Source organism: Miniopterus natalensis, chromosome 8, assembly GCF_054644295.1.
Source record: "Miniopterus natalensis isolate mMinNat1 chromosome 8, mMinNat1.hap1, whole genome shotgun sequence".
Lineage (NCBI taxonomy): Eukaryota > Metazoa > Chordata > Mammalia > Chiroptera > Miniopteridae > Miniopterus > Miniopterus natalensis.
In genome coordinates this window covers 24,026,930-24,047,351 of record NC_142088.1, presented here as the reverse complement: position 1 = coordinate 24,047,351, position 20,422 = coordinate 24,026,930, and the positions used below count along the sequence as shown (strand labels likewise).

General features: G+C 38.2%; 1 protein-coding gene across 2 annotated transcripts in view; it reads right to left on the bottom strand.

The window, feature by feature from the left end:
* Window positions 1-1,825: 1,825 nt before the first annotated feature.
* Window positions 1,826-20,422, bottom strand: part of FTCDNL1 (formiminotransferase cyclodeaminase N-terminal like) — a 31,154-nt gene continuing 12,557 nt past the window's right edge. For both annotated transcript variants that reach the window (XM_087819392.1, XM_087819391.1), the window contains 2 exons: window positions 11,427-11,612; window positions 1,826-2,676 (listed from right to left, as the gene is read on the bottom strand). In XM_087819392.1, the coding sequence (XP_087675518.1) occupies window positions 2,240-2,676; window positions 11,427-11,612 (623 nt within the window). In that variant the 3' untranslated portion in view covers window positions 1,826-2,239. The remainder of the gene's footprint in view (window positions 2,677-11,426; window positions 11,613-20,422) is intronic.

The window sequence follows — 20,422 nt, the reverse complement described above, 5'->3', positions numbered from 1 at the left end:
TTATAGACCTATCCCAGCTACTTCTGCCAGCTAAGGTAAAGAAAATACTGATGATATGGTATCTGCCCGTGGATTAAACCTACAGCAATTTACTGCTAGTTTGGATTTTCTAAAGAACCGTGGTGAAGCAAGGGAGGAGGGAAAGAAAGCCAGTAGGAAAGAACAGGGGAATTAGGATATGACCAAGGGGTAAGACATCATTGTACTGGTTTTGAAAACTCTTCATAAAAAAAATTATAAATTATTGTTTTTCGATTAAAGGCCAAATTTAATCAACTCTATTTTAAACCATTAAACCTCATATGTAGTGCCAAAGTCCATCATAATAGGTTAAAAAAGGAAGAACAGGTCTTTTATGTTTGTGTATTTAATGGATATGAGAAATTTGCCAAAATTTTATTTAGAAAGTATAGGCTTAGTGAAATTATCTTATTCAGGTGTTTGTTTTTAACTTTTGTGGAATTAATATATACTTTTTGTTAATTGCAGTAAAATAGACATATATATACAATTTACCATTTTAACCATTTTTAAGTATATAGTTCATTGGCATTAAGTATTCGCATTACTGTGCAACCATCACCACCATCCATCTCCAGAACATGTTTTATCTTCCAAAACTGAAACTCTGATGTTTAGTTCTAAGCAGACCTTGGGCAAAGCCAGCAGCCTGGAAGACAGCGACAGGAACCTGGAGAGGTTAATTCAGGTAACTGGCGAATGAATCAAATCCTCTTACAATCCCAAATAACTCCGCGGCACCATGTGCTTTTACCCTCTTTCATCTGCTGAATATTGATGCCCATAAGAGCAAAGCTCTAGAATAGATAAGGAAAGAGTATTAACAATACATTTCATTTTTACATGTCAGCTTACAAATGCTTCTATCTAGTTCCCCAGAATACATGACTTTTCCCTATTTTAAAGGTGATGGAACTATGGCTACATGGGAGGTGAGACCAAGCCCTCCAATCCACTGACCAGTGCTTGTTCCACCAGCTACATGGCCTCTGCCAAAGCAACGAACAACTAGGTGCTATTGCTTCCTAGCTCTCACAGTCTAAGAAACTGACCCATTGCATCTAACTGAACAACATTTGCTCTCTTCACCACAGCAAAACCTAGTCCATCATTTCTCCATCTTTTTGGTGTTTATATTGACAGCAAAAACACCCAAAGCAGCATAATTCTGGAACAAAATTAATACAACCAGACTCAAGAGTCAAATGTAAGTAAAAAAATATTAGGATAGATTACTGGATCCTATAGAAAGTTTGAATTCAATCTCCTTTTTATTTTTAATTCCTTAAATTCATATTATGTGCTCTCATTTGGAAAGACCATGGTCTTTCTTGATAAACAAAATCAACAGAAAAAATACATTTCTTTGTGCTTTATGGATAGCAAGTACCTTGTACTAAAGCAATATAAATACTACAGATTTACATAAAATTGCCAGAATCAACAAGTGGCTTCTTTTAGTTCACAAAATGACTACATATTTTGATTTCTTTCAAATAAAATTCTTCCACTGATACTCTTCTCTTTGCTCAAAAGCAGTATATTCCCTAAATCTTCAGACTTGCCATTTAAATTCCAAAAAGGATAAACACAATTCCTTGAAGTCATGCCCAACACCACCATTCCACCCTCCTATATAAACATTAAAAAATTAGACAAATCATGTTTTTGGAGTTATCGCTGGAATAAACAATAGGTTATCCTAAAAGTGGTAAGGCAAAAAGGAACAATCATGTGTCGACAGAGTAATTTTATTTTATAATTCTCTCCACTTTTTAGTCACTTAGTACTTTATTTTTTAAAGTACACATTACAAAAATGATTACTTGAAAAATAAAAGTTGAATACAGAGCTTGGGAATAAAGAGTTTGGGAAAACCAAGTACAGTAAGTCAAGTCCATTTTTGGTGTTGATCACAATAATCAAAGGTGGTTCAGCAACCATGGCCATATTATTCAGCTGATTCAGGAGGGTTTCTGATGCACAAAGTGAATAAACTTGGTGCAAAGTAGGTTCTCATAAAGTTTTAATGACAACTAGAAATATCACAGGGCAATTATGAACAATCCATAAAGACTGATTGTTGAACAAAGAATGCTTCCAATTTTCCAATATACAGCTATAACCAAGCTCTTTGTATCTTCATCTTCATTGGCTAAAAAAATCTTTGTAATGATTGATATTTTTCCTTGAAATTTCCATGAATTCTTAAACTGGATCACATGAAAACACCTCCCCGTATCTTCCAGAATTCCCCAATATTTTCCTTTATAGCATATTCAGCACAGTTCTTGCACTCTTGGGGTGTAAATCCAATTAATGCTCTCCCGATAGTACCAATTCCTCGATCACCCGCCAGCTTTTTAACTTGAGCTTCTATGTAATGAGGAGATATGTAAGAAAAATGATCCCCAAGAACACTATAAGCCATGTATTGAGAGTCTTCTGAGGTTTCTGTAGCTTCTTGGTCTTCAAAACTCTCTACGTTGCAAGCTATCTCAATTTTTCCTTCATGGGGAAAAGCCATCGCTTGGACACCCTTCAATCCATTTGCATTTGAGCCCCGAATGGCACTAGCAATCTCTTTTCCCAAAGCCAAGTCTTGAGAGTCTATGGTAACATTGCAGTTCATCACGTACGGGCTGGTGCCGATGCCTAAATCATTAGAAGAGCATGTTAATCAAGCAAAGCAAAAACCTCCCTCTGAATGTTTGATTCTTTAGCCAATTTTAATCTAAGGAGCTACCTTTACTTAGTTTTATTTTAAAATATTACAAATATTTCTCATTATCAACTCCAGAATTTTATTTAAAAAAAAATAATATATATATATATATATATATATATATATATATGAGCTGCAAGCAGAAACTCTTACCTACTCTGAAAGTATCTGAAGGTTGTTTTTTCTAAAACAGTTAAGAAGAGTCCAGATTTTCCAAAATATCAACAGAGAAAGGAAAGAACATTTTAGTATTAAATATTAACAGCAGCAAGAAGTCTTTGCCTTTCATTCATTTCCAAGGACATCTCCACAAAGGCTGGAATTCAGTGTCAGGCCTAAGGGTCTGGGAGACACAAATACATCACTCTCTGCACCCTTCCCTTCCTCCCTACACACACACCTGCTATCACTGAGTTAGGTTGACATCCAATTCAAGTGAACTTCAACAACGGTCTTGGTTAGGGAAGGAGGTCACTGAAAAGTGACAAACAGCTGTGGAATTGGGAAGGGAAAAGACACTTGTGTCTCATGAGAGTGTGGGTTTGGCAGGGTTTGGGGCACTATGCATACCTTCTTCAGTACAAGCTGCTGGAGGCACCTCTTCCTTCCACCCCCAGCATCCCCAGGGCGTGAGACTGCCAGTGCCACTCTGCAGCCCTGTTGCTCTAGAGCCCAGGGGCAAACATTCCTCTTTTTCTTGCCTCAGGAACGGTGCAGCTCATGTTACATAAATAGCCCTGCTCTAATTATAGTTCACATTATAAAATGGACAACTTGGTTAAGTTAGCGCTGGTATGAAAAGCTTAGGTTTGCAGTTTCCTCATTTTGGGGGAACCTTACATTTCTAAAAGCAAAGTTGATCAGGGATTGATGGGGGATAAAAGGCTGACCTCATCTTCAGCATATGACAATTCCTTAGCTACTATTTCAACATTATTTTACTGTCATAGCTTTTCCTTGCTACTTTCAAACTTATTGCTCATGATGTCAGTATCCATCAGACATATCCTTCTGGGTTCACTTTCCCCTAGACAGCCGTGGTTTGGGGGCTCTGCTGCCTTAGCCGGGCACTCTCACACTAATAGACGCTTTACAGAAAATCAGCACACGGAAACCACATTTCGGCTTTTTCCCACACATGTACACATAATGAAACATTTCAACTCCCGAGGCTGGGCCTCTTCCTACTGGGAATTCTGCAGAAATGAATCAGATTACAGTATTTCTCTATAATGCTGATTTCATAAAAATTAAATTTCCTAACAGTCAATACATCTCTCTTTCATAATCTCATACACCAATCACTTATTCTAAATATCTCTGAGAAGTATATTGGTTTTAACATTTCGCAGAGTACATTGGAAGAATTTTTTTGCCAATGCTAATGTCATTCATTAACAGAAAATATCCAAACATGGTCTTTCTCTCTCTCCTCCACCCCTCAACAGGTAATGATTTCCTCAAATCTGATATACATTCCCTATTCTGACTCAAGAAGTAGCCTCCTCTTCATCATCACCCCAACAATCTTATGTTTTGTTGAAGAGTATGCATATACTCTGTTATAGTAAGTATAACTATTCAAAATACATATTGGGCCTATTGTGCTTTGCTATTTCAAAATTTTGATATGCCCAACCAACATTCAGATATTAACATGCAATTGATCAGCTTGAGGGAGCAAGTCACTTTCAATGGAAGTTCCTTCATATGGACCCAGGGCTCTTCCTCCCCATGCTATGGTGGCAACGGCCATTCCATCCCTACAGCCACAGGACGTTTCCCGAATCCTACACCCAGCAAATTCCAAGGCACCTTTTACAGCCATATACCTAATAATTGTCCCTTTTCAGTAGATTTCCAAAGGTGATCATTCTTGTTAATAGATGAATTCATTGCCTAAGATAAATTCATTCCCTTGATTTCTCAAGAGTTTGATAAAGAATACACTTGTCCCAACACTGACTCACTAAATTTTTTAAAAGACCCTATTTTAAAATGCCTTCAAAAGCATACTTAAAAGTTAATTATTTCTTAGAAAAATAAAATTAAACATCAAAAGTAACTTTTATATCCTCTTTTAAATAAAATAAGAGGTAATCACTTAACATAGAATGATCATTTTTCATGTATACCATTGCTATGTGTTATTTTAAATCTTCTATTAAACTTTAATTACACAATAATTTAATTTGTTTTATTGCTCTATCCTACGTAAGTGGTGAATGAACAGAGGCAATCAATAATTCTGAGAAGTTTCTGACCTAATCAGGGGGTCGTTTCCTTTCTGTGGGGTTAGGAGGCCATGACCCATTTCTCCCTTGGAAGGGGGCGGGGGCAGGGAAGAAAAGAAAACTACTTTCTGCCCAAATGAGTGCTTTCCCCACTTCCTCCATTTAATCTTTTCCAAGTCCAACACCACCATGGTGAGCTAATTCTAATGAATCAAATTCCGCTTTTAAATCCAGCAGTTCCATTGACCTTATTCAAATGCTCAATTTCACTCTTTATGCTAATTTAAACTTAGTAAGAATTTTTAAATAAGGAAGATAATTAATCCCAGCATATCGTATTTCAGTGAAATGTCATATAATTAAAGTAATTCTATTTTTTGCTCTAAAATTAGAAACCTGATGTGAAAGTTTGTTTCTCAGTTTGCGGTTCCGCTCCTCTCCTGCCTCCACAGATTGGCACTCGCTGCTCTGGCGGCAGCAGAACCTCCTCACTGCAGAGCTCAAATCCCAATTTTATTCCAACGCAACTGTCACAACGCCCTGAAGCAAGCTAAAAACAAGGAAAAAAACCTTTGGTATGATTTCACTTTCCATGTGTTCTGTTCTTTAATGAAAATTTATCATTCTAAATATTGGTGTTTACTCCTAGTTAAATACTTTTTTTTATCAAAAAGAAAAAGAAACTGAGATTCCGTTGCTATTATTTCACAGGGAAATATAACAGGCCTGATGTTTTCCTGACAATTCTGTTATTTTCTTGTGTGGAAACACTGTATTTATCATATACTGTACGGCTGGTGATTCAGATATTGTAGAGACCTTATGGTGAACTGATATAGATGTAAACTCTTTATGCCAGATTGTTTAAGCAGAAAAAAAAACCCCAAATGCACTTAATTAACATCTGATGTGTAGCTTTTGCAAACACAAATGCAATATTTGTGTTGGAGCCCTGGCAGTAATGACTGTGAACTCTGCTATTAGTGTCTGGTTTAAAGATGCTTGTGGTAGGACCATGTCTGGAATGGCACAAATAAAAAACTGCATTCAGACAAAATGACAGTGAAGAGCCCATTAGAACAACGAAAAAGTGGTGCTCAGAGGAAACACGTGCCCTTTTTTCCCCTTTAGATCAAAATTAGTCTCAAAAACAGTTTTAAATACCATCATCTTCAATCAATTAAAGGTAAAAAGATTCTATATCTTTTCCTCCATAGAAAGAGTTCTGATTTAACGGGTCAGAACTTGCCTAGGGGTGTCTTTAGAAGTTCTACTTATTACATTGAGCTCCTCTTTGGTGGCTAGTATTCAAACACGCATGAGGAGAGAGCTGAGGTGGTGTTTGGGGATATTTGGCATTTTCGTATCTGAAAAGAGAACTTCAAACTTGTGGGTCACATTACAATTTGAATAAATAGAGAGCGTCTCATGGACCAGTGTGCAACTCCCTCAGTAAATATGTTTTTACTGAAAACCTTCTAAGTGTCAGCAACCATGCAGGTTGCTGGGCATAAAAACATGAAGAAGGTGAAAATAAGATAAAACCTAGCCTAAATGTGGTCTTTGCTTCAGAGTAACAAAGAGAGCAAGGCAACAGAGTTGGAACTCAGGTTCAACAATACAAATAGTTATTACACCGAAAGCAATTAGTCATCATTACATATTGGTACTTTGAATTTTTTAGAACACATACTAAAGAGAAACCACAGCTGAAACAGGACATTTGATGACTAAAGCCGTAAAACTCAAACCTAATTGCTAAATCCCATGCTCCCATGGCAGGAAAAATGCAGGACTCTTATGCATGTGGCCAGACCTACAGAAAAGAAAGCTAAGCTCAAACCATGTGGCACAGGACTGGGAGTGGCACCCTAGGGATCTGAATTCAAGCTCCACCTCCTTAGGACACTGCTTTTGCTCAGCTGTTTTTCTGCAAAATGCCTATAATGATTTCCTGCTCTGCAAGAAATTGTGAGCCTCAATTTCTCAACTTTGAATCTTTCAGAATAGCAATAATTCAGAGGAAATTATAGAAGTAGGTGCAAATGAACATCGTCGTGGAATGAAGCCAGCCCAGGTGAGCCAGCTCAGGTGACTTGCCTGCTCCCGATTTTTTCACCAGTTCATTGCCTAAGTCCTTCATGTGTCCATACAGGTTATGTATTTAATTACACATTGAGGCTTTCATTTCCCATCATCCCAACTGGATTTACAATCAAACAGAAAATTATGAAAATAGATTCCTTAAAACTTAAAAGAGTCATTCTAAAACAGGAAATTATTTTTCAAAGACGAAGTAAAGGTTTTGATGTAGAGTAAATTGCATTATTCACTGTCAAGAAAAGTGCCTGATGATGCTACACTTGTGATTTACAGAGAGAGAAGTAGCAGGGGCAGCTCTCAGTAACCCATTTAAATAACTAAACAGAAGTCCCTGATTCCAAGATGTGACAACTACCTCCATCTATGATTCCTAAAACATCATATGAAACTATGTAGTTCAAAGAATTGTCCCTGTATTTTTAAACAATGATGCATACAGTATATGCAGGCCATTAATATAACATATCAGCCAGCAGTGTTTAAATTATCCCATAAATGTTTGGGGGTTTTAAATATATATGTATAAAGTATTTATTTATAGATCTAAAAGTATCAACTATTACTGCTTTGCCCTAATTTATGTTCCCCACGAGCTGGCCAACTACAAACTTTTAAAAAGGAATTTGGTTTAAAAGATTTTGTCTGTTTGGCACTGAGTAAGAGTGTTAGTCATTTCTGAGCTCACTTTTTTCCTCCCTCTGTTTATAATATTCTTAGGGAACTTCAAAACAGAAACCTGTTCCCTCATAGATCTGCTTCCTCTGGGGGACTGTGTAGATTAATTTGTCACTGGAAAGTTAACTGTAAGTGTTCAGTTGATAGCACCAATCATTCTATTTAATTTTTTCTTTTAGGAAAAGAAATAAACAGCAACAATGTGTTGAGGCTTTTCTGTTTTGATGGGAGAAGTGGAAAAATTTGTTGAGAAACACTGATATAACTAAAAAAAGTTAGAAAAATATATAAAGCCATTACATTTTAAAATAAGGGAAATCGCTATCGTTGGGAACGAAATGCATTGAAAAATCAGGTGAATAACATGTATGCCCCAATGACAGGAGTACTGTAAATTCTACTTCACTATATAGCACCTTAAAAATTGAAAGCATTTTTTTCCTTCCTACATAAATGTTTTTCAAGGGTGAATTTGTGCAAGTAAGGTCACCTCAGATTTGGGCTGATCACGTATCTTAAACCTGAATTCCAATCTGGTTTGCAAAATACTAGACACACATTATTTATCCACACCCTTACTCTTCCATCTTGAAACCTGTTATTTGTCTACTAGCATCTGCTTTGAGCCTATTAAATGAAGGGTCTCTAGACAAACAATGTTGCCCAAACTTAGCAACTCCAGTAATTTTCATGTTTTATGCACAACTTAAGGTTTCTACCACCTGTCAGGAGATATTAGCAAAAAAGACACGTGGAGGGAAAGTTGGGCTACTTTTTCCTTCTTATCTTGAATCTTCCATCAAATCCAATCTGAATAAATACACTGAAACCCAACTGAAAAACCTTAAAAATTGTTCTTCATGGAAGATAACGGAAAATAATAATCACAAGGTCCATTTAGAGAAATTATAAAAATAAGTTGGAAGCATTACTAATTTTAAAATGTTTTTCTTATAAATTTATGGAATAAATAAAATAGATGCATATATATTTTACAATATCTAGATCATACTGTTTATACTACTTTAAATATATCTTTTTTATTGAATTCAGAGAGGAAGGGAGAAAGAGAGAGAGAAAGAGAGAGAGAAACATCAGTGATGAGAGAGTCATTGATCGGCTGCCTCCTGCATGACCCTTGCTGGGGATCAAGCCCACAATCCCAGCATGTGCCCTGACTGGGAACCAAACCTCCACCTCTAGGATCCTAGGTCGATGCTCAACCACTGAGCCATGCCAGGCTGGGCTATACTACTTTATATCCTTTGGCCTTGCCAGAGGCTAGTTCCTCTATCTGAGACCCTTGCCCACATCTACACGTGGCTAAAGGCTTCCCTCCTCGTCTTTGCTCCAAAGCCACCTTCACAATGAGGCTTACTTTGGATTATTGCATTTTCAACCGCAATTCACCCCATCCCAGAACCTTTTTTTTTTTCTTTTTTTGGCTATAGGGCTGTAGCATTTATCATTTTCCAACAGGCTATATAATTAATTATTTATTAAGCTTGTTATTTATTTCCTGCCTCCTCACCCCAACCCACTGGAATATAACTTCTTTGAGGGCATATAAATTCTATTTTGCCCACTGATGACAGTGCCTGGTGCATACTAAGTAGTTAACAAATTACTTGTTGTATTAATTAACTACAAATTCTCTCTACATTGTATTATATTTTCCATGTCTCTAAAGATTCTTCCACAATGCCATGCTTAATTGCTTGCATAATAGTCTTTCACTTCGGTATGGCATAGTTTATTTAATCATTCTCAAATATTGAACATTTAGAATGTTTCCAGCATTTGCTATTATAAGTCATACTCTGATAAATATACTTGTGCATAAGTACATGTACCTTCTATTATCTCCTTAGGATTTATCACTAGGAACAGAGCTCCTACCAGGCAGCTATATACATCTTTAGAGCTCTTGATGTATATCATCAACTCACTACCAAAGCTTTAAACCAATTGATAGTACCATTAGCAGCCTAAGTGCCTGTAACTACATCTTCACCGGTATCAAAATTGCCTTGAAAATACCATCTTTAAACATTTTTGTGCGAACTCTGAACATCTGGTCTTCAACTCAGATATGCTTTTAATATCTGGTTAAAGTTCTTCCCAACTGCAGACCCATTCATTCTCACAGCACCGCCAGCCACAATGAGCACTGAATTTTCTCAAGGGTTCGCCTAACCTAACGCTAAAGTCAGCCCTGCTGTATTCTAACACCAAGACGCCTGTTTTTAGTTCCCACCCACTGACTGTAATCCCAGCTACCTGGCACTGCACTGCGCTGACAGGGTCTATGGTACAATCCCTTCAGTCTTTAGTGAGGCTCAAATTAGAAACCAGGAACTAGATTTCTGAGAATTTAGTCACAAAACTTACACTTCTACACTTGCGAGACAAATCGTGGGAAAATGTTAGGTTCAAATTGGCAGGGAGCGATCAGTTTCTTCCTTTTTCCATGACTACATACTGCAACACATTTATAATCACTTTTTATATATCTCCTCTCTACAGGGAAGGGGAAAAAAAGGCCCTTTAGTACTGCATTTGGCACTTAACTGACATTATTTCAACTTCACAGTCTTATGGGGGAGGTACAATTATTATGTCCATTTCATAGATACGGGAACTGAAGCTTGGGATTAAGGAACTCTCGGAGGTCACATGGCCAGTAAACAGCAAGGCCAGGATTCAAGCACAGCCTCAAAGCCTGTGATTTTTTTTTTCCTTACACTACTCTACCCGATTACAGATGCCATTTGTTTGGGAGAATTCTGCACCAGGGTTCTTACCTGAAGGCCTTTGTGTAACTGCCGCAGAGTTGTGCTATGAGGAAATGTGTTTCCTATACCTGCCCACCTCTTGGGTAGCCAATATTTTTTAACTGCTAAGGTATTAACTGACTTCCAAAATGCTATCTAGCATGGTTGAATTCGTAACCCCTACAGAAGGTATTTGAGAATGAAAGAATTAAGACTCAAATAATGGCACCAGGATGGTGAACTACAGGAAACAAGGATGGAGTTTTGGAGAGAGTCGCCACTGCCTTTTCCTATGTAAGCCCTGCATACAGGAGAGAGGGCTGGAGCAGAAGAGCGGCAAGAGCTGGTGAAATCCAAGGGAAGGGAGACCATTCCCAGTGTTTGTCCTCTCTGTTCTAGAAGCCTGTTATCTAGAGAAGTGTTTCCCCAGCTGCCTTCAGAACTGAGTTCCAGCTGTATGCATCAACTTGGCCACACTGAATGGTCAAGTTCTGAGAAACTTTCCGACCAGCTAAAAGTAACCTCTACCCAAGTCCCTACCCTCCAAGTGTCCCCACCACACCTCAGATACAATGTCACACCTGGCACAGCAACAGGCCTCCAGGATCCTACCCCAGTGTCAGGAGTGACAACCATTCTCATCACCAATGGCCACGCTGCAGGGCTCCTTGAATATCACTCTAAGGGCCTTTCATCAAATATCCAAGGAGGGCTTCTCACCTCTCTAGTCAGCTTATGAAGACAAAGGTGAGAGTAAGGGCTGAGCAAGACCCTTACCCAATTCAAGAAGGAGTCCCAACTGTAACCTCCATAATGCAGGAGGGACCAAGCCAAGGGGATGACAGGATTCTATCATCAAGAGTAAAATCAAAAGAACAGAACCATACTGAGAACCTGTTAAACCACATCTTCGGGCAGGTGCAGCTCCCAAGTCAGGTTCGAGAGAACTGAAATCCCTCCTTGTGAACCAGCCGAGCTGCTTCCTTCTCTGGACAAGACTGCGCTTCTCGGGCAGGTCGGCCTCACCGAAGAGAAACACGCTGCTGCCCGGAACATGCAGGACCAGGTCCTCAGCAAGGCCTGTGGGCAGCGGGAGATTTTAACAAAATTAAAATTGGGCCCAGTGAAAGAAAATAAAACATATAATTTTTTTATTGTGGTAAAATATATTTAACACAAAATGTACCATTTTAACCATTTCTAAGGGTAAAATTCAGTGTCATTAAGTGCAGTCCCATCACTGTGTAACCATCACCACTAAAGCATGTAATTCATACTTCATTTTAAAAATCAAAGTTTGAGCATTATTTTCCAGTGAAGAGTCTCATAATAGTTTGATTTTGTACAAGGACGCTAGAATTTCGAAGCCATCACAAATCTAATTTCACAAGAGAAATTCATCACTGAGATTAATGAAATTGGTCCCTTCAGTTTCTGAACAATTTTATAATAACCCCAAATTATGAATATTGTTAGGAGAGGTAAAAAGAGTACAAGGGCCAGATCTACACTGTCTGATATGGTAACCCCTACCTATATGTGCTATTAAGTTTTAATTTTAATCAATTAAAATGAAATATAATTAAAAATTGAGTATTTCAGCTGCACAACCCACATGTCAAGGGCTCGGGAACCACGCACAGCCAGTGGTCCCCTTATTGGACAGCACAGATGTAGACCATTTCCAGTCTCCTTATTGGACAGCACAGCATAGAACATTTCCACCATCACAGAAAGTTCTGTTGGACAGTGCCGCGCCAGATGTTCTGTAAAGAAGCCTAATATTTAAGCATAACTTTATGGAGGCGACTCTGAATGACATTTTCGCACCCTCTTTGTCCATTCTTTATATATAGGCTCTGTCTCTGACCTTATCTCCTCAAAGCAGATCACCAAATTGCTACCTTGTTTGTGCTAGAGAACTGCTTCAGAGAACCTCTGTTTACAGCCCACAGCACATTTTTATGGGGCTAATTTCAGTCTCCTGTAAGCAAGGACAGACAGAGCATAAATTCTTGCCTGATGTATAAAGTTTAGGTATTTAGGGAATTTTGGTAGTGGCCTGGGACAGCAGGGATGTGGGCCTTCTTTACTGGAACATCAGAGGCTGAGACAGGGCCTCTAGCCACATAAGCACAGGAAACCTTCAAATGCAATTCTAGGGTTTGTTATTTGTTTCTAATGTAGACTGTCATGTTGATGGGAGGGGTGAAATGTGGAGGCTACTAAAAAATATTTTTTATATTTCTGGGTTGTATGAAGTCTTGGGAAATGTTCTGAGTCAGGTAGAGACTCCAGCATTAGAAGCCTGTGATGTCGTAGACCAAGAAGCCAAGAAAATCACCAGTATTTACTAAGTGATCTCTGCTGCTTTAATACTACTCTAAGATACTAAAAGGACCGCTGCACCTGAGCGGGGGCAGGGTGGGGGGGAAGATGCCAGGATACATACAGTCAACTGAGGTTTCAGAATTGTAAAACAATGTTCAGGCAGTTAGCTAAATTCTCAAATCTAGAATGGCAGAGGGTGGGAGTGGCAGAAGAAAGAGGAGAATATTTTGGGGAGTTGTCAGATGTTAAGATGTCTTAACATCCCAACTCTCCCAAATGTTCGGATCACTGATATCTGCTCCAACCATAACTTAGAGTGACTCACACTTTGGCTGCTACAGCCTAAAACACACACTGGGATGCCCAAAGCCTCTCCTGCTAGGTAGAGTACTGTATTTTCTGGCTCTGCCCAGTTCTTTGCCTATCCAGGCCAGCATCTCATTTGACCATAGTTTTAGAGGACAATGTATGTTTATAAAGCCCAAAATGCTTCAAAGGAGTGTTCTCAGAGCCTGGTTCCTAAAGGTCAGAGCCGTGGGAGATATTTGCAGTAGCAACCACCAGCTGTCAGCAACTGGGGGGGGGGGGGGGGGGCAAGGGCAGGGGTGCATTTTGCTTTAGTAGAAATAATATATGCTTTTTTGGTTTACATACCATTTCTGTTCCTTAATAGCTACTTGGGATCTTTAACAATATACTTGACATCTTTGAGCCAACTTCACTATCTGAAAGATGGAAAAGAAGAAAAAAGCTTCCTCTAAAGCTCTAACTCCTTACCTAGAAATTTGGCAATTAAAAGGCAGAAAAAAACATTTATCCTGTCTTCCCTGTATAAATTGTATTTTGGGATAGCCAGACAGCCTGAACTGATGAGGGAAAGATTTTTTTTAATAGGAAAAAATCTAACAAATGGAGAAGTAATGATAAAATTAGAAAATCACCATTTTGTAGCCTCTAAGAAAATAATTGCTTCAGGAAAAGACCATCAAAGGATGAAACCCTCATGGAAAGTCAGTTAGGAACAAAGGCAGTTGGTGTTTGCATTACCAGAGGTTAGATAACCAGACGTTGTGGCTTTCTGATATGATGGTATGAAGCTCACAGCCCACCTTCGAAGATTTTTTTGCCAAAAAAAACATTGAACTTCAAACCAAATCAAGCCTCTAGAGCTTTATTTGTAGAAAATGTGAGGGATAAAAATACAAATTAAATTATTCCACAAGAAAGCAAACAGACATAATCAGAATGTAGGAATTCTATAGGACAACTAACCCAGTTTCTGAAACCAGTGAATGGGAAGGAAAAAGGGGGTGGGGACAGGGCAAAAGGTTTAGATCAAAAGAGACAGAGATACAACAATCAATGCACCGTACGAACCACATGCAGATACAGACACAAATACACCCATCGCCGAAAGCATTTGCCTGGATTATACACTGGGTGTTAAATGATAACAAAGAATTAGCTTTTTTTTTTTTAATATGTCTTTATTGATTTCAGAGAGAGGAAAGGAGAGGGAGAGAGAGATAGAAACATCAGATGAGAGAGTCATTGATCAGCTGCCTCCTGCATGCCCCCAACTGGAGATTGAGCCTGCAACCCGGGCATGTGCCCTGACCAGGAATCAAACCCTGATCGCCTGGATCCTAAGGTCAATGCTCAACCGCTGAGCCACGCCCAGCTGGGTAAAAAGAATTATCTTTATGTTAAATGTAATAATGTCATTGTGGTTACATTAAAAAAAAGTCCATACTGCTCAGAGATAGATATTAAATATGTAGGGGTGAAATAACATAATCTGTGGAACTTGCTTTAAAATACTCTGCTTTTGTCAATTTATAATGATTTTATGCATATAAGTCACATAATTTGGGTTTTTCCCCCCACTCTATAACTGTAAATATCAATGTAGAGCACTACATATATTTGTAAAAATTACAAAACACTATAAAATCAAATAAATAAATAAATAAAAATACTTTGGTAAAAATCTAAGGAAAGAGGAACATAAAAAGAGAGAAAAGGAGAGAAAAGTAAAGGAAGCAAAGAAAGAAAAGAAACTACCCCAGAGAATAGGTGGAGAAATTAAGATTAGATAAACTAAGGAAAGTATCAGCATCACACCTGGTACACAGTACTCAGTGAATGCTAGCTTTCTTTCCTCTGTGCAAGCCTACTCAGTGTTTTGAATTCTGCTAAGTCTGAAATACCTTCCTGGGCTAGTATGTCCCTGCTTACTGGAAATCCATGTCTTCTACACAAATTCATGGTAGAAGAAATCAAACTTAATTTTTGTTCTCTAATGGAGTAAGAAAATAAAATATTTCATCACTCTCACACAATGAAAAGACAACCAAAACCAAACTGACATTTAGTAATAGAGACACTACACTACACTCTTCATATTCAAGGAAAGAACATTTAGGTTTCTAATGATTGCACCCCAAGGGCCTATGGCAGGTAGGTACCTGTGATTTTGCTGAAAGGTAAATGTAGATTGCCTGCATTTCAAAGAAATGTCTCAAACTTAGTCAGAAGAATACTTACTAGGAAGCCATTTTATTTGTGATACAAATTCCATATTCAAAAATGCTTGTTTTAATTTTATCACTTTTTTCATAATTAATCCATGCAACAGTCATTCCATGTAATTGCAAATGCTCACATCATGCAAACAAATAGGCCTCTTAAAGCAGATAAACATTCCAAACACTTCAAGCTCAAGCTTGTGGGAAACTAAGTCCCATCAGTCTTCAGGTCAGTGGCATTACTATTTAAAGCAACAGTTCTGTGCACATTACCTGTGAAGCCATTTTTCCCTTCTCCAGTGGAGTCAAGATTTTCCAGGGCAGGGACTTTAGCATTTACAATGATTACCAAGAAATTAGAACTACTGAACTAATCCCTGCTATATAATCGTGCTCTCCCCCCACTGTCATTTCTCCCTCTCTTGTGTTCGTGTAGTATTTTACAGCTTTTATTGGCTATAACATCAAATCTAATCTACTTATATTACACAGTTAATTGTGGACTTTTGTTCCTCCATCTAGCCTCAAGCTCCCCGAACAATTAAGGTTTGTTAAGTCGAATGAATTGAATTTGGGTCCTGAGCACTTTGCAGATGTTGGACACTGCAAACCAGGAATAGCAGTGTCCCTCCCAAAGCCCCAAATGAGAGTAAGGGGTCAGCTAACAAAATACGACCTGGGTTTAACACCGGTGGGAGTACAAGGTATCCGTGGTAAGAAACTAGGGATCAGTGTTCCACCACTGCCATCATGTCTTATGAGCTGTCCTCAGAACAGAAGTCCCATCCACAGCTGGCAAAGCCACCTGTCCCGGGGGCTGCCTGAGCCAGTCAGCACAGTCGGACAGGACAGACACTGGAATCACCCTGGGCTGGTGCAGTGTGACGTCATCATGCCATCTGGAAACAGGCAAAGCAAAACTCTGTCGTTTCCTAAATTGCTCTTTATTAAAAGAACAATATTTTTTTAGTTTTTCTTCCATTTTTGACAATTTTTCCCCACCACTATCATCAACAGTTCTGATCTTTCCATTTTTACTAGATATATAATGAAAAGGCTGATTTGATGACAATGTTTTCAAAATATATTTTAACCTTCATGACTGGCTGACCTTATTTACTCAAAAATCATTTTTAGCCATTTCTATACAGGTATATTTATCGTTTTCTGTCTTAACTTTAAAGACTTCTATAAGTTTGGTTTTTCTTCTTTGCAAAAGAGGATCAATGCAATGAGACATTTTTCTGTGTGATAAGAAGTTTAAGCTTCATACTATTAACAAATGTTCTTCTCTGAGCCTATAACAGACGTAAGTGTGACTAAATTGAAGTATTTTATTGAGAATATACAACAGTTAAAGTAGTCCGTGAAGATGGTATTTAAGAATCTGCTTAATTAAATATGCGTCCACCTTATACTAACACACACTTCACTTCTATAGTCGTATTTAACATCCTTTCCCCTTCTGCTTCTGTTCTTTTGGGAGCAATTTAGGACTACTGGTATAAATGGAGTTGAAATTTAACTGTTAAACCAACTGCATTTCAGCAGCTCAAGGAACATAATAGAAAAGCTCACTTTTGTTACATTTTTCCATGGCAGCCAAAATGTGCAACTAGAAAAAAACTTCAAATCTGTCATTCCCTTTCCTCTAGAACAGATAAGCTCTCTTTCCTCTTGCCCACACATGATATAAATGCGGTTTATTTATTTTAAAGCAGAACTCTAATAATATGCAAAAGAGTATCAAATCTTTTCATAAGTACATAGCGATCAAGAGTATTTTCAACCTCATCACCTCATACTCAATAACGAGCAGAGGTAAAAAAGCACAGAATCTAAAAATTAACCTGGGTGCTAGACTTGAAATCTTACAAGCATCCCCTAGTTTTAGTATAGCTCTCTTAATATAGTAGAGCCAAGAGTTTGTTTAGTTGATTTTTTTATTTAGTATTTTTTAATGAGAAGGGGGGGAAAAAAGATTCTCTACCAGAAGCCACAAAAATCTTTCAGATGGTAAAACAGATAGCCCTGAAAGTTTTTGCCTAAATTCATACACATCCCTAAAATAAAACTGGCCGATTAATCTTGCTAGAGTACTTTGAAAAAGAAGGCATTTGAAAATACAGTGCAGTACTGGGATGCTGCGCTGCCTCTAATTAAGTGCAGACTGGGAAAAATTATTCTTAGTTTAGTCTATGGAAGGGGGTGGTGGAAATTTCTCCCTTTGCAATTCAAAATTATTTTAAAGACAGAGCATTTCTTTTCCAATGTCTTCATTAAACAGAGCTGTTAAGAACTGTCTCCCAACCATCCCCGAAGAGCAAAAAGCTACCCAGTATTCACCCCATATGCTCGGCTTTGAAGTGTGAAGCTGTGACCATCCCACTAGTCTCTTAAGCCCCCATCAAAGCCATCTCATTACACCCAGCGCTGAGAGTTAAAGCGCGGGGCCCTAACCGCTCCAACACAAACACTGCATTAACAAAGCAACCGCAATATTCCTCCCCCACGTGGCTGGAACTTGGAGAAATTTTTACCATATGTACACATGCACGAGATACGAAAATTTATTGTGCTAGAACATCGAGGAGTACATTAAACATGCTGACTAGAACTGGATGTTATTCTAGGGACTGGGGGAAAAATAAAACGCAGCTGATCTTTATGATGAAAGAACAGAAACATTAGGCTGAAAAACGAGATCAAGCGCAATTCCTAAATTGCATTTCTACTAACACATGCTGCGGCCTGTTCTTTCGTGAGATAGCAGAAAACAATTTAAGGGGGAAAACCAAACTTGACAGCACATCGCTGGATGCTACTGTTTATTCTGTCACGTTTCATTTCTAAAGGACAAATAAGCTTACGAACGATGATATGCTGACAACAGCATCTATGATTCAAAATAACAGGACTTGCTAAAGAAAGTCATTTCCCTTGTGTCGCTGAATTGTCAATTTATCACTGGCATTGCGGTAAAAAATAAAATGCGAAGGAAAAACCTGTTACGTATTATGGAAATGGGGTCATGAGAAAATGAGGATAAGCACGAGATTAATTTTTATGTAAAAAGTAATGTGTAAAAAATAGTTTCAAATACTTGTACCTAATGATTCCATTCCTTTCTTTTGGCTCTAGAGAAATTCTTGCATTTGTGCACAAGGAATATTATTTAAGAACGTTCTCTGCTGCATTATTTGTAGTAGGAAAAAGGAGAAACAATCTGAATGTCCACAGATTGAGGACTAAAGTGTGATAAATCCAAACTATGATAACTATACTGCAGTTAAAAGGAATGAGCTAGAACTAGACGCAATACCACGGTCAGAATCCCAAGATATCTTGCTGAATCAAAAAGTTATGGTATGATAACATTTATATTATAAACACATACAGGCAATACTACATTGGATTTATCAATATATACATATACATATAAATAAAAGCACGGGGAAAAGTCTAAACTCAGTACGAGCCTACTATCCTCATACCATAACTGGGCAGGGTGTGGTTCAGGAAATCATGAATGAGGGAGACGGTAGAGGTGAACTTTATCCTTTCCTGTAATGCTTGAAACTTTAAAAAAGAGAATAAAAATTAATAAACAATTGTGAGGATTCTTTGTTCTACTGCTGTCTTGGTGGAAAACTATGAGTAAGTTTCTTAATGTTTCTAGGTCTTTTTTCCAGCTACAGAATGAAAAATTTCACTTATCCTATATCCTTATATAAACATAAGAATTATGTGCCCCCAAATTTTTAATGTAATGTACCATGTATAGGAATCTGTGAAAATATATGATAAATTAGTAATCTGGGGCACTATATATATATATATATTATATATATATATATAAAATCTTCATTACTGTTATCACATGCCCTGGGTCTCCTGAAGAAGCACACCTTGACCTTGGAGACCAGGTCAATGGGCTGGTGGCGTCCTGAAAGTGTGGAGAGACTTGGGTTGATACACTAAATCTTACAGGCCCACCTAGTGTCACTATGTCATCTCTTCAGAATTTTCTAATCCTAGTAGCCTTGACACTGGAAGTCAAAACAAGTACTAGGAAGCTGGGATAAAAAAGAAAAGGAATTCAGGGAAAGCACTGCCAAGGTCAGGGGGTTTAGGCTGGAAAAGTTAGCATGGTGTCAACCTGTTATAAATCCCCTATTAGGTCCACATTCTCTGAAACACCATCAGTAATCATACAAAACCAATCTCCTGGGGCTGTAGATAACTATTCAAAATCAGAAAACCTATAGCCCCTAAACTTTGAGTGTCCCCAAGGCTCCCTTTGCTAGTAACGGGTGAATGTTAATCAATGTCTCCCACAATAACCCCTGGCTTAATCCTGAATATTCTGAGAGACCTTTCCCTAGGTGAAGTGGCAATGGGGAGATGGGCCTCACAGTTTTTAGCTCTAAATCTCATAAGTTACTTCTAAACTAGGAAAGAATTTCAAGAAGTATACACTCAGGCAGCAAGATTTCATGCACTTCACTTACTCATTCCAATTAGAAGATTCTTGTAGTACATTTATTCTTGTCAATACTTTCAATAAACCCAATTCAATATGCATCACGAGTGAAAAAGGGAAGGAGGGGAAGCTAACACAAGGGTGCGTTAGCAAGCTGCCATTGCTGTGCGCAACTGGGGCTTGATTGTGCTGCACTGGGCCCTAGAATTATCCATCCCAGGGATAGAAGACAAGCGCATTTTTCTACCAGCTCTGTCAAGAGTCACCCGTGGGGCGTTAACTTGCTTGAACTTCAGATTACTGCAGAGCCAAAGTAAAAGAAAAGAGTGCAGCTTTTTCAAGTATGGTTGGGTTCATCTATAATTGCCAGAAGAGTAAGTAGGTATATTCTAGTTCTCCCATTTGGCCTTTTCCTTCCTCACTAGTACCTCTATTTTACAGTGGTAGATATAATCCTGTTCATTTATTAAGCCTGTAGCAATATGCATTTAGGAACAACCTGGTAACTCCCCTTCATGGATAAAATGAACTAAAGTCACTAGAAATCG